At 56.2% G+C, this 14,134-nt stretch overlaps 1 protein-coding gene across 4 annotated transcripts in view; it reads right to left on the reverse strand.

Moving 5' to 3' along the window:
• IQSEC1 (IQ motif and Sec7 domain ArfGEF 1) overlaps positions 1-14,134 on the reverse strand; it is a 277,893-nt gene that overhangs the window by 202,231 nt on the left and 61,528 nt on the right. For 3 of the 4 annotated variants that reach the window (XM_070463464.1, XM_070463468.1, XM_070463469.1), the window contains exon 2: positions 4,632-4,661. The exons of the other annotated variant lie outside the window; for it this stretch is intronic. In XM_070463464.1, coding sequence (XP_070319565.1) covers positions 4,632-4,661 — 30 coding nt within the window. The remainder of the gene's footprint in view (positions 1-4,631; positions 4,662-14,134) is intronic. 4 annotated transcript variants of the gene reach the window in all.

The raw sequence follows: 14,134 nt of genomic DNA on the forward strand, positions 1-14,134 counted from the left end.
AATTACTTAGAGATGAAGGAAAACGAAAGAGGACATATCCATCTGAGAAACGACACGATCACAAATAAATAACCTAACTGTGCGCAACGTAGAAAACTAGAAACACAACACAAATTAACCCGAAGCTGCTGAAGGAAGCTCACAATGAAGATTAGAGCAGACAGCAAAACAACAGAGAAAATCAACAACACCCAAAGCTGGAGCTTTGGAAAGATAAGCCGTTTACCAGACTGTGAGCTAAACTAAGAAAAAATGAGGAGGCAAATTATTCCAACAGAAGTAAACATGGGGACGTTATTACTCATTGTAGAAAAATTAAAAGGATTATAAGAGTACCAGGAACAACTGTACTGTAATGAATTAGATAACTCGGATAAAACAAGTTCCTAGAAATACAAAATGAGGCTAACAATTCACACGCGGGGTGAGGTCAGTTCAGATGTGGTGAGACCCTGACCCACAGTGAACGCTCGTGAAGTGGTCTTATACTTAACTCCTACCAGTGAGCGTAAGTTCACTTCAAGGGGTTGATGAGAGCCAGGGAGAGAAACGATAACGCTTTACCCTGCAGAAAGCCTTTGCATCTTAAACACAGTATCAGCCCTCCTGGGCGTTCCATGCAACCCTTCATCTTTCCAAACTCTACACTCTGCAAATCTCTCCTTCTTCACCCTAAATAAATCATTAAAAGTTTCCAAGTCTGGCCCTCGGGAGCTTCCCCTGGAATGCAGTGAAAAGCAGACACACGCTCCCCAGGCACAAGGAGCAAAGTCCTGCGTTTGCAAAATGGTCAAAAATGAGTCATTTCATTTGTGCAAAATGAATACATCTGATCTTGTAAATGTTTCGCCTCGGGGAAAAGAAGCGCACGCAAATTCTCAAACAGGCTTCTCTTGGTAAAATAGTTGCTGGCTGCTCCCGAGGCTGAGACATCCAAGCAGAAAGGCGGTGCCTCTGAGGGTCTGCGTCTAAACGGGCCCCAAGGAGGGTGGGGAACAGGGGTTCTCCCTGGATTCAGTTCCTTAACATTTAGCAAAGAGCTCACAGCATCCATCAACACCTCACGTAGCCAGGCATCAAAGGCAGCCCCTTCTGCCGACTGTCTGTAGTGAGGGTTTGCTGTGGACGTGGGGACGAGAAGGATTCATCACTGGGCAAGGTGAACGGGCCACTTTTCTTTTTCCTCCACATTCACGGTCTGAAAATATTTACGGGTCCTGAATCCAACAGAACAAACAGTTTTTCCCTGTTCTATGCAAGATGTGCTGCATGTCCAGGTGATACCAAGGCAAATTCATTCCACTAAGGTCCGTGGGGCCTGCTGTGTGCCTGGGGGGGTGCTGGCCCCACCTGGAATTGCCCAAGGCCTCATCCTGGGTCCCTAACTCTGCCCGGGTGAGTAAGACAGGGGCTCACATCCTAGGACACAGAGCAACAAGAACCTGGATATGAGAAGTGCGCACGGCAGCCATGGAAGGCACGTGTGAAACCCAAGCAGGACCTGGTGGGCATCCTGGGCACGGGAGCCTTTCTGTGCAGCCTCCACGACCTTCCCTGAGTTCCCAAGGGCAGTTCAGACAGCTGCCAACAGGGAAGGGAGGGGAGGCAGGGACAGGGACGGGGCGGGCAGGAAGCGGCCGTGCAGCCTTGGAGCAGGGGCCTGGTTTGTCCCAAGGGATACACGTACCAATCTCTCTGAGCTCTTCACAGAACTAAAGCCCAAGCAGTGGAAGGTGTCAGCATTCTCCACACCAGAGAAGACCACCCGAGGTCACACTAAAGGAAGCAGAGAAGTTCAAGGGCCGCCCCCGGGGCCAGGTTAAAGGAGTGTAGGCCCTGCACACACCCTCATCTTAGCAGCAGCCCCGCTCCTGAACCATTGCTATAAAACTTCTCACGCGCCCCTCCCAGGTAGGGACACACAGTTCCCGAGGGCAGGAGCCCACTGTGTCCCCCTGTGCCTGGCAAAGCAATAAAGCTCTTTTGTTCTACTTCTCCCCGAACCCTTGTCTCCGAGATTCGATTCTACACTGGTGCAGAGGCTGAACTTTCAGCTTCAAGGGGAGGAGGGGAGGGCAGCACATCAGCCTCAGCCCCCCGCAAAGCCTCAGGGCAGCGGCAGCTTGCGGGGATTCCGAGAGGGCAGAGGTTCGCCCTGGGGAGAGGGTGGAGGAAACAGCACAAGTCACACCCACAGGCCGGAAGGCGGCACGGAGTCAGTGGTCCCATTTAGAAGGCTGGAGCGCCGCACTGCGGGAGCAGCTCGAAGGGGACTTAGGGGGAAACCAGGCCGCACCGGTGGGAGGTGCTGGCGGCTGCTGGAGCGGCGACAGGGATCGGGGAGCAAGAAGCAGGGGGTCCAGGTTTCAGGGCACCCATCCTGGTGGGGAAGGGGGGCTGCAGGGAGGCCGCCCGACGGGGTCTGGGAGCACCGACAGCAGACAGCCCAGCCCATGCCTCCCCGGACACCCAGCTCTGCAGCTGTCCAGCGGGGCGGTCCCTGAGCACGGGGAGATCAGAGGGCCCGTCACGAGTCAGAGCTGAAGGGCCCGGGGGTCGCTGGGCCTCAACAAGTGGGGGGCCGCGTGTGTGTGCTCTGCCCACGCCAGACAGCACCGGCTGCGGCGCGTGCCAGAGGCCTGAAGCCCGCGTCGAGAGCCCCGGGATGTGATGCGGGATGGAGCCTGGTCCAGGACGGAACGCGGCAGCTTCACGTCCTGACGCTTTCCACCCACGAGCCAGGCGTGCGCAGAACCACGCAAACTGGAGCCGCCAGGCTGGGGTCCTCACAGAAGAGCTGAAACGCAGCCTTCTCTGCCCGCACGCCCATCCAAGTTCCTCCCCCCCCAGCTCCTCCGCTCCAGGCGTCCTGCCGAGAACCGACGGGCTGGAGCTGGGAACATATGTTCACTCCCCACACCGCCCCCCGTGTGCCAACGCCGTTCCTGTTCCCACCAGGCAGCCAAGCCGTGTGGCTCTGGGTCCTCACATGAGCGCCCCCACCTCCCCGCATGGACAACCCTCCTCCTGCGGGCTTGCTGCCGGCACCACGGCCTTCAAGCCCCACTTTCCTGACCCCCCACCCCTCCATAGCGTCCTGAGGCTGGAGGTCGGGGGTGAGACTGGCTCTTGAGCTCTTCAGGCCCCAGCAGAAGAACCCACAGGTCTCTTGGGGACCGCCGTGCACCCCATCTCAGCTGCAGCACCTTCTGGGTGAGTGTTCCAGACGGGGGAGGAGAGGTTCTCAGACCCCACACTGGTGGCGGGGCTGGTGGAACCCCATTCTCCCCTCTCTTTGCCAATCTGCTTCCGACGTCTCTGCACACCCCCACTGCCGGGACCCTCACTCCCTGCCGAAGGTGCTCAATTTTTAATGGGCTTTCTGGAGAGGTCGTCCACGGGTCCAGTTCACAGCCCAGCAGCTGCACCAGGACTCAGGAGGCTGGTGGTCCCCCTTCCCTGCCTGCCCTGCGCCCTGCCCCACCTCCTGAGGGGGCATCCCACTATCTGCCCATGTCTCCTGCCCTGGCTTTTTTATGCAAATGTTAAAAGGAGGAAACCACATTCTTCTATCGGACTTCCTCACCCGAAATGTTACGTGACGTCCAGGCTCTCTGGCACCTGCTCTGTCCGCGGACAGCACCCCGAGCCTTCTCCTCACCAGCAGCCGGTGAACACCCCTCTCAGAGCTGCAGGTGGCTCTCACGGACACCAGGAGGTCCCAGAACACCCAACCAGGCCGCCTGCATCTCCCGGACACTGTCTCACAGGGCATCGCCTCCAGCCCCTCAGGCCTGGGGTGACCCATCCTTCTTCCTCGTGTGACGCTCTGTTCAGGCCCCTTGAGGGTGCCTCTGCTTTCTGCCTGCCTCAGGGCCATCAGCCCCAGCCCCCTCTGCGGCCCCCGCTCTGGCTCCCGGGCTCAGGACCCCGCCGGCACCTCCTGGGCTAAGCCGTGGCCCAGTGCAGGGGCTTCTGACTCCAGGGAGCCTCCCCAGGATGCAGGCACCTTCACCTCCGCCTCTGGCTCTGCCCCGAGGGCCCCGCCCCGCCTGACACCCCCAGCTGCAGCCCCGCGAGCACCTCCTCTACCCACTTTGTCACGGGAAGGCACCTGAGTCCCAGCCACACGCGTGGGCCTGGGGACCTGTGGCTCTCAACCACCTCTGTGTCTCCTCGCCCCCACGCTCACCACCAGCCACTGTCTCCCATCCCATCTCAAGCCTTGAACTCCGCTCCCCAGCCCCGGCGGGGGCCCGGCCCTCCGGGCTCCCCAGAGACTGGCCCCACGCACCAGCCTGGCCCCAGGGGCTGTCTGAGCTGAGAAGCTGCTGGTCCTACACAGGTCACAGCCCAGGAGAACCTGGCCACCATGAGCCCCGATGGGAAGGAGCCACCAGCGGGCCGGGGGGCCTCTGAGAAGGTCCCGCTGGCACCAGGGAAGCCCCGGCAGTCAACAGCGCTCTCACTCCAGGACGCCGAGCCAGCACACTGCGGCCATGGTACCTGGGCGCCAGGCAGGGCGTCGGCCCCCCCAGGCCGTGCCAGAGAGAGGGAGAAGCACATGGTTTCACCGATGCTGCCTGCCCAGGACAGACGGACAGACGCACAGAGGCCGACGACACACGTACCTGATGCTGCGGGAGCTTTCTCCTTCTGACCTGCAACGGGAGAGAGCAGACACTCAGAATGCAGACTGCGGAGCAGGGGACCCACACGAGCACCCTGGACGTGGGGCCCGGGGGTCCGCCACCCAGGACGCCCGCTCCAGCCTCGCAGACTGCCCCGGCCCAGCCCCAGGGCCACCCCGGAACACTTTGGGGCTCCTATCCCGCCCCCGTCATGCCATCACTTGGACTGGAATTGCTTTTGTAGGAGGCAGGGACCAAGCCTAGAGTTGGGGGGTGGGCTATGGTTCCAGAACTGAGGCTGCAGCCCCGACCACTGGCGAACGAACGCGCGTGGGCGCGGCACCCGCCTTGCAGCCCTTACTTGGTATTTGCGGCGTGTCTCCCCACTCCCAGCTCTATTTCCCAGTACCCAGAAATCAATTCCACTGCTTTACAAAGGAGACAAGCCTGAATGTCAAGAAACCGGACAATTAGATCGTATCACGCGCACTTGAACTTTCATGGAGACTGAGAAATGCCTGGGCATCCATCAACAGCAATGCCTTCCGCTCTATAAACCACAGGAAAGGGATGTTGGGATTAAACCGCACACAGCTCAGGGCTCAAGAGCCCGGTGGGCTTCCTGGGTCTGTGGGAGTGCAGGGCTGCCAGCAAGCCCCCTGGGGATTCTAATCCCCGAGCATCACAAATCGGATTTCACTGCCAGTGTGCCTGAGCAAGACGAACACACTCAGCCCAAAGTCAGACGACTTTCCTCTTGGCCAACGGCCTTTTCAGCCATCGCGCAGACAGGCTGCCCGGCCTCCCGGGCACGGAAGCCAGGGGGCGGCTTCTCCTGCTGAGGCAGCTTTGCTGACCTCAGGACACCAGCCTGCGCCCCTGTCCTCTGCGGCACCGCTGACGATGTCGTCCTGGGGGCCTTGCAACCTCACTGACGGCCGGTCGGCCAGCGCAGGGCAGTGTCCGAGAGCGATGCCTACCACGTTCCGGCAAATCTCGGGCGCCACCAAAGCCAACACACTCCTTCCTCAGGCCGCCCTGCGCCAAGCCCCTAGCCGGGCCCTGAGGCAGGTTGTCCCAGACCGCTCCAGCAGCCTGGAGGGGCCGGCACGTCCCAGCTGCGCCCACGAGGGGCGGAGGGTCCCAGAGGCCGAGGGCCCTGGGGAGAAGGCCGCCATACGCCTCACACCACCCTCTCCCCCGCGAGGGCCCACTCACTGCCCAGCCGCTGGCCAGCTTCTAACTGCTGAACGGTCCGCGGGAACGTCTCCAATCACTGTGTCTGCTGCCCCGCCCCCTGCACCTTCAGTTCAGTCACACAGTCATGTCCGACACTGTGACCCCATGAACTGCAGCATGCCAGCCCTCCCTGTCCATCACCAACTCCCGGAGTTTACTCAAACTCATGGCCACTGAGTCGGTGATGCCATCCGACCATCTCATCCTCTGTCGTCCCCTTCTCCTGCCCTTAGTCTTAACCATCATCAGGGTCTTTTCTAATGAGTCAGCTCTTCACATCAGGTGGCCAAAGTATTGGAGTTTCAGCTTCAACATCAGTCCTTCCAATGAACACCCAGGACTGATCTCTTTTAGGATGGACTGGTTGGATCTCTTTGCAGTCCAAGGGACTCTCAAGAGTCTTCTCCAACACCACAGTTTCAAAAGCATCAATTCTTGCGCTCAGCTTTCTTTATAGTCCAACTCTCACATCCATACATGACTACTGGAAAAACCATAGCTTTGACTAGATGGACCTTTGTTGGCAAAATAATGTCTCTGCTTTTTAATATGCTATCTAGGTTGGTCATAACTTTCCTTCCAAGGAGTAAGCATCTTTTAATTTCATGGCTGCAATCACCATCTGCAGTGATTTTGGAGACCAGAAAATAAAGTCAGCTACTGTTTTCCACTATTTTGCCCATCTATTTGCCATGATTAGTTTTCTGAATGTTGAGTTTTAAGCCAACTTTTTCACTCTCCTCTTTCACTTTCATCAAGAGGCTTTTTAGTTCCTCTTCACTTTCTGCCATAAGGGTGGTGTTATCTGCATGTCTGAGGTTATTGATATTTCTCCTGGCAATCTTGATTCCAGCCTGTGCTTCTTCCAGCCCAGTGTTTCTCATGATATACTCTGCATATAAGTTAAATAAGCAGGGTGACAATATACAGCCTTGACATACTCCTTTCCTGATTTGGAACCAGTCTGTTGTTCCATGTCCAGTTCTAACTGTTGCTTCCTGACCTGCATACAGATTTCTCAGGAGGCAGGTCAGGTGGTCTGGTATTCCCATCTCTTTCAGAATTTTCCACAGTTTGCTGTGATCCACACAGTTAAAGGCTTTGGCATAGTCAATAAAGCAGAAGTAGATTTTTTTTTGGAACTCTCTTGCTTTTTTGATGATCCACCACCTGCCCTGCCCCTGTTACAAAAAATACATTTCTTATTTGCAACTGGTCTTCACCGGCATTGCCGGGTCAAAGCTTCCAAAATCCTTGGACCTTCCTGAGCGCTTAGAGCAGCGGGAGCAGCCCTGAGGGGGACGGAGCCCCCGATTCACTTCTCAAAGTCAGATCCTCTGTCAGCGGCCGAGGCGCCTGGGCACCCCGCTCGTCACTCGCTTTTAGTGGACGCGATAAGACGGCAGGCGGTTCCCAGGCCGCAGCTGCCCCGTCTGAAGGATGCAGGACTCCCTTCCAAGTGGGCATCAGCGGCGCGGCCACACCACCCGGATCCCGGCTGATGACGGGGACAGCCCCTGTGCACTCTGCCTGCCCCGGGGTTTGCGGCGACCTCAGAGCAGCCCTCTGTTGGCTGGAGACCCTTCAAGCCGTTCTCAGGAAGCCCAAAGCGTGGCTGGTGAGGAAGCCTGATGCCCAGTCCAAGGAGCGGGTCAGTAAACTGCCGGGAGCTCCCTGCCACGTGCAGAGGGAAGGGTGACGTCCACAGAAGACAGGGCGTCCCCCTGCCCGGGGCCCAGCAAGCATGCTCCAGCCTGCTCTATGAGGAGCCACGTTGGAGCTGGCCCAAGCCTCACGTGCTAACAGCCACGCCCGGCAACATCACACTGACACAAAGGGCGGCGCGCTCAAAAGATACCCTTGAACCCCACAGCATACTGTTGCCAGCCTAGGACAGAAGGAGCAATGCCCGCCACAGGGAGGAGGAGCAGAAAGGGGGTGGCCACTGGGCGGATGATGCCCGTGTGTGCGTGTGGTTGTGGCGCCCATGTGGACTGGGCAGCAGACGGCGGGAGCACCCCAGAGCCCTCTGGTTACCCGCCCACGGGCATGGGATCCAGGGAGAGGATGACTGCCCAAACTGGCGCGCACGGAGGCGAGGTCACAGAAGTGGTCTCAGACCCCCTAAGCCACCCCCAGGGGACTCCCCAGCAGGTCGTCCAGAGCCGGGATGAGGCGTCACGTGTGCACTAAGGCAGGTCAGAGAGGCCTTAGACTGGGATGCTGAAGACACACCTGGAGATGAGGATTCTTCTGGCCCCAGAGGTTTGCTTGGGAGGTGAAGGCTAGCGGGCAGGGAAGTGAGAAGAGGAACAGAAGGTGGTTAATTGTGGCCGTGACCGACCTGCCTCCCACCGTGGAAGACCCCACTGTGGGCAACAGGACTCAGTCCACCAGGGAGCCCTGGGTGCTGGTGCAGAGTCCCCACCCAAGGGGTACAATTGCTGGGGTCCTGCTGAGTCTGCTCCCGGGGACAGCAAGCCTCCACATTTCAGCCTGCTCCACGGGAGGCAATGGGTCGCCAGCCTCAGCAGAGGACCCCATGCATAGAGCTGCTGGCAGCTGCGGCGAGCGGCTGGGCTGAGGGGCTCTGTAGCCCGAGCTGTCTGGGCTGAGAGAGCGCCCCGCGGTCCTCGTGACACCGCCACGGGTAACTGAGCCGCCGGGTGGACCTCAGAAGGTCAAGCCTACAAGCGATCGTTCTGGCCTCTGGCGTCACTTCAGTGGTGGGTCCAGCAGACCGACTCATTCAACATGTGTACCACCCGCTGCTTCCCTGCCCTGGGTATGTTAGCCTCTGGAAAACTGAAATCTGCATTTCCCAGACACCCTTGCAGCTAGGGTTCGGCTGGTGGCTTAAGCTCCTCTGGACAGATGTCTGTACGAGATTTAAGAAGTGGAAGTGAACAATACAGGCTGGTGGAGGGATGGGGTCCTGGCTGGCAGAGAACAGGGGCGTCTGGCCCTGGGCATTACAGACAGTGGGGTTTCCATGACAACAGGGTCAGATGGGGCTAAACGACGGTCCAGGCCATGTTGTCCCTGGCGATGGGGTGCCCTGCTAGTCCTAGAATCTGAGTTCTGACACCCAGGAATAAGTCCCCCCTCTGCTCAAATCAGAAAGAGTGAATTCTGTCATCTGCAACTAATCACTGTGATTGATACAAATTCAGATTCTGAAATCATCAGTCATTGTTTTCTTATGTGAAAGAAATACAGAACAGCTTAACATAAGTAAAAATCATCTGTAATCCTACCACCTGGAGGTACTGTAATATATTTGCATGCTTATTTCTAGACTGTTTTTTACATTATTTTCATATAGTTAAAATGATGCAGTTTATATCATTCTGTGCCAGCTTTGCTCACTTAATATGAATTATGAACATGTCCCCATGGCCTTGTCCATGAGGCCTACAGCTCCTGAGACCAGATCAGTTTCCTTTTCATCTTCTCTCTTTCTTTTTTAACTATCATATTGAGGTATAATTGACATAGAAAAAGGTGCATGCATTTACTGTATACAACTTAATGACTCTGGAGATAAGATTAAAAGCAGAGACATTACTTTGCGACAAAGGTCCACATAGTCAAAGCTATGGTTTTTCCAGTAGTCATGAACGGATGTGAGAGCTGGACCATAAAGAAGGCTGAGCATTGAAGAATTGATGCTTTTGAACTGTGGTGCTAGAGAAGACTCTTGAGAGTCTCTTGGATTGCAAGGAGATAGAACCAGTCAATCCTGAAGAAATTAACCCTGAATATCCACTGGAAGGACGGATGCTGAAGCTGAAGCTTCAAAACTTTGGCCACCTGATGCGAAGATCCAACTCACAGGAAGAGATCTTGATTCTGGGAAAGACTGAGGGCAGGAGGAGAAGGGGACGGCAGAGGATGAGATGGTTGGACGGCATCCCCGACTCGACGGGCACGAGCATGAACATCTCCGGGAGATGGTGAGTCCTGGCGTGGCGCGTCTGTGGTGTCGCAGAGTCGGACACAGCTGAGCAACGGACCATCATCACAAAGATACCATCACCTCCAGAAGCTTCCTCCACCCTCTTTGTTGTCTTTTTGTGATACGAGCACTTAACAGACCCACCCTCTTAGCCAAGCTGCAGGTATATAACGTGGCATTACTGTCTCCAGGTCTCAGGCTGGGCAGACCTCTGGACGCACTCTTCGTGCATGAATGAAGCCTCGTCCCCTCCGGCCATCACCTCTCCATCTCCCCCCTCCCCAGCCCCTGGCGACCACCACTCCCCTTACTCTCGCCTATGAGTCTGTTTTATTCTTTTACACTAATCTCTGTATTTGTCTGGGCAGTGCTGGGTCTCACCGCGCGGGCTTTCTCGAGTCGTGGCGCGCAGGGGCTCCTCTCCAGCTGTGGCGTGCGGGCTTCTCACCGCGGCGGCCTCTCTTGCTGTGGCGCATGCACAGGTTTAGGAGTCCTGGCGCGCAGGCTTAGCTGCTCCGTGGCATGTGGGATCTTCCCGGACCAGGGATCGAACCTGTGTCTCCTGCACTGGCAGGTGGATTCTTTACCACTGAGCCACAGGGAAGCCGGAGTCTGGCTATTGTAGGTTCCTCACATAAATGTCATCATGTAGAATTTGTTCTGACATTCCACCGTGCATCACATCCTCCAGGTTTATTGATGCTGTGACATGACTGGATTTCCTTTTTGAAGGCTGACGAGTAGTCCGTTGCCCGTATGTACCATGCTTCCTCCACCCATTCATCAGTCAGCGGACTGTGTCTTGCCTCTGTGTCTTTACTGTGAACATTGCTGCAATGAACATGGGGGTGGAGATACCACCTTGAGACCCTGACTTTAGTTCTCTTGTGTACATACTCAGAACTGGGATTGCCGGATCCTATGGTGGCTTGATTTCTAATTCTTTTTGTCTGGCTTTAGTATCAGAGTAATGCTGGCTTTGTGAAAGTAGTTCAAAAAGTGTTGCTTCTGTGTTTTGGAAGAGTTTAAGTAATGATTGATATCAACTGTTCTTTAAATGTTTGGTAGATTTCACTCGCAAAGACATCTGGTCCTGGGTTTTTCTTTGTTGGGAGGTATCTGGTTACTGATTCAACTGTTTCAACCTCCATATTTATTGTCGTCCTGTTCAAGCTTTCTATTTCTTCTTGAACCCACCAAGGTAGGTTGTATGTTTCTAGGAATTTGTCCATTTCTTCTAGGTTTGATTTATTGGTGTGCAATTGTTCATGACAGTTTCTTATGACCTTGGGGTGGAGCATCCTCTGTCCCTGCCTCCGGTGACTTTGTTCAGTAACGTCTCTGGAGTAGCGATACTGACTCCATCACAGAGCATGGATATGCTTAAGGCTGCTTCACACGCCCTGCCACACTGCACTCCAGAAGACCTAACCTAAGGCCCGTCACCCCTGAATGGGGAGGCCGAGACAAGAATGAGATTTTGGGTTTTTTTTTAACATTTATGTATTTGGCCGTGTCGGGTCTGTAGCCCAGCAGTGCACATCGATCGCCTGGAGGCCTCATAATACCTCACCTGTGATACCGGAGGTCTGGGGTGGGCCCCGAGATGCTGTATTTCTAACAAGCTCCCCGGAGGATTCCCCGGAGGCGCTCACTCCTGTCCGTGTCTGGACTCCGTGCTGACCCATCCCCTGGGCACCTCAGCACGCCAGGCCAGCAGCCCTGGCAGGACAGCCTCTGCCGACCTCAGATTCTGTCCCCATCCTCTCTCGGCGCCAGGCCCCGGGGCCCCGGATGCAAGTCCGGTCCTCAGGGTTCTGAGTGGGTTTTCCACTCGGTGTGGGGTGACCTCGTCCCTCAGATCCCAGGGTATCCCCTGCCCTGGGTGGGGTGGGGGACATGGGGCGACTACGTTTCCTGCCTGCCCTCCTCCTCCTCATCTGATGCCAATAATACCTCTCTTATTTTATCTTGAAGACCCTCACCCAAGCACCCGGCCTTTCCTAGTCCATGTGGTTTAGGTGAAGTTCACCCTCTATAATACCAGAATAACCACAAGGTGAGCAAATGCTCTAGACCTCTCCAGTCAACAGATCTCACCGCCGTTGCTTCAGTAACCTGTCTGAGGATGAACATGTGACCTGGGTCCAGCAAACCCATGCCAGGCCTTACAACACAACTATTGTGGAAGAGGGACTTTCCTGGCGGCCCACTGGTTAAGACCACACACTTGTTCGCGTGTGTGCTTCCAAAGCAGGGGGCACAGGTTCCACCCCTGGTTGGGGAACTAGGATCCCACAGGCCACTTGGTGTGGCCAAAAAATAAAATAAAAAAGAACTATTGTGGGTGAGACGCTCTCTCCCCCCTCTGAGGGGACTGCCAGGGCCACTAGATGCAGCCCACTGCCCAGAGAACAGAGTTAAGCTAATTCCTGAGGTCACAATTTGAGCCCCTGGGTCAAGCCAGACCTGAAGCTGATTTGATCTGGATGGTGATGAGCCACAGAGGAGCTAGGGCCAAAGCCATCAAGCCAAGGCACCGGCTTGGGTACTGAGACTGGGGTGTGAGTGTGTGTGAGTGTGTGTGAGTGTGTGTGAGAGCATGTGTGTGTGTGTGTGAGTGTGTGTGTGTATTCAGCACAAACTAAGGCGAGAAGAAGCTCTAAGGAGAAACCCAAACAGCGTTGACGTCCCCCACCGCCCACACACGCACCCACACACACATGGGCGCACGTGCAGTCCGGCCAGAGCAGCAGAGGTCTCGGTGGGAGCGGGCGGAGTACCGCCGACGGACGGGGGACCACGCCGGACTGATGGGAGGGTTTGCAACATTTCCGGTATCTTCCCATGATATGCAATTAGCTTCAAAACAAGAATAAAAATACGCGATGCATTAGGTGGCTATTAAGTAGCTTAATAGGAGCGTGAGTCAAAACAGCATTTAAATATGGTACGGCGCCGACCCGGAGTCTTCAAACAGCCACGCGGCCTCCATCTCTCCCTGGGGAGGAGGTCCTCGGTCTCGTCTTCCCCATGGGTGCATGCGGGGCCCTCAGATGCGCTCTCTGCGGGTCAGCAGACAGGAGGTGGCCGGGTCAAGGTCACACGGCCCAGGGGGCGCAGGCAGACATGCAAAGCTCTTCTTACTGAAACCCCGGGTTTGGCTCCCCCAGGGGCAGCTTTCCTGGCATGCAACGGCTGCTCAAACCCAGGGCACTCACTTGTCTGGTCCCATCTTAGATCTGACACACGGAATCCTGGGTTCTTTTTCTTAAAAAGCACCACCCGAGCTACATACGTTCTACGTTTAGGCCCCGCAAGGCGCAGATCAGCCCCCGCTCCCCACCCACCCGTTTCCCACTTCCTTGCTCCCACTCTTCAAGAATCCCAAGCCCAAGGGCGTTGTCATAAGCTTGAGACAAGTCCCGCAAGGCGTCTGCTTCCAGGCCGTCTCTGCCCTTCCTCATTTGCAGTTTCTTCCCCGTTTCTGATGATTTAGACACTTGTTAGACAAACGACATCTACAGAGACCCGTTCTCAGAACTGCTGACGTGCCTCTTTCAAGGGCTTCTGCATCTTAAAATAAAACCACATCGTCCTGCTTCTCCTCGGGCCAGCGCTTGGGATCCCTGCTGCCAGAAACGGAGAAGTCCACGAGAAGCCCCCAGCCCTCCAGAGCCCCCCCCCCCACCTCCAGGCCCCTGCCCTCCATCTGGCCAGGGCCGGAGGAGGGTTAGAAGTCACAGCTGTGGGCACCAGTGCTTGGGCCTGACTCGGTCTCCATGCAGACACCCCGCCTGCCCTTCAGGGCTTGTCGGGCTCCTGGGGGCATCTGAAGCATCAGTCTAAAGGGGCACACCTGCCTTTCCCACCCTCGTGCAGAGGAGCCCCCAGACGGGCGGCGCCAGGTGGGGGTGTGAGGGCCACTCACAGGAGCCGGTGCTGTCTCCAGACCACCTCCTAGCGGGAACAGGTGACTCTCAGCATCCCGGGGGACCCCACGCCCCCAGTGCTAGAGAGGACCGCACGTCTCTCAGTGACACGACCGAGGTGCGTGATTTTGCAGAGCCGCTCAAAATAATAATTATTATTACTATTACAGCAACTAACATTTACTCAGCACTTCCCCCATCCCAGGCCCTACTCTGATCACTTGGCAGGTGTTGACTCATTTAATCCTCACTGCGCCCTGGGAAGAAGGCAGTACACTTATTTCATTTAACACTTCCGCTTGCCAGGGCTGCTTCGCTGTACCTGCGAAAGGAACACGTGCTCCTTGGAGCAAACAAACCAGAGCGGGGCGTGC

Source organism: Odocoileus virginianus, unplaced genomic scaffold, assembly GCF_023699985.2.
Source record: "Odocoileus virginianus isolate 20LAN1187 ecotype Illinois unplaced genomic scaffold, Ovbor_1.2 Unplaced_Contig_3, whole genome shotgun sequence".
NCBI classification, from domain to species: domain Eukaryota; kingdom Metazoa; phylum Chordata; class Mammalia; order Artiodactyla; family Cervidae; genus Odocoileus; species Odocoileus virginianus.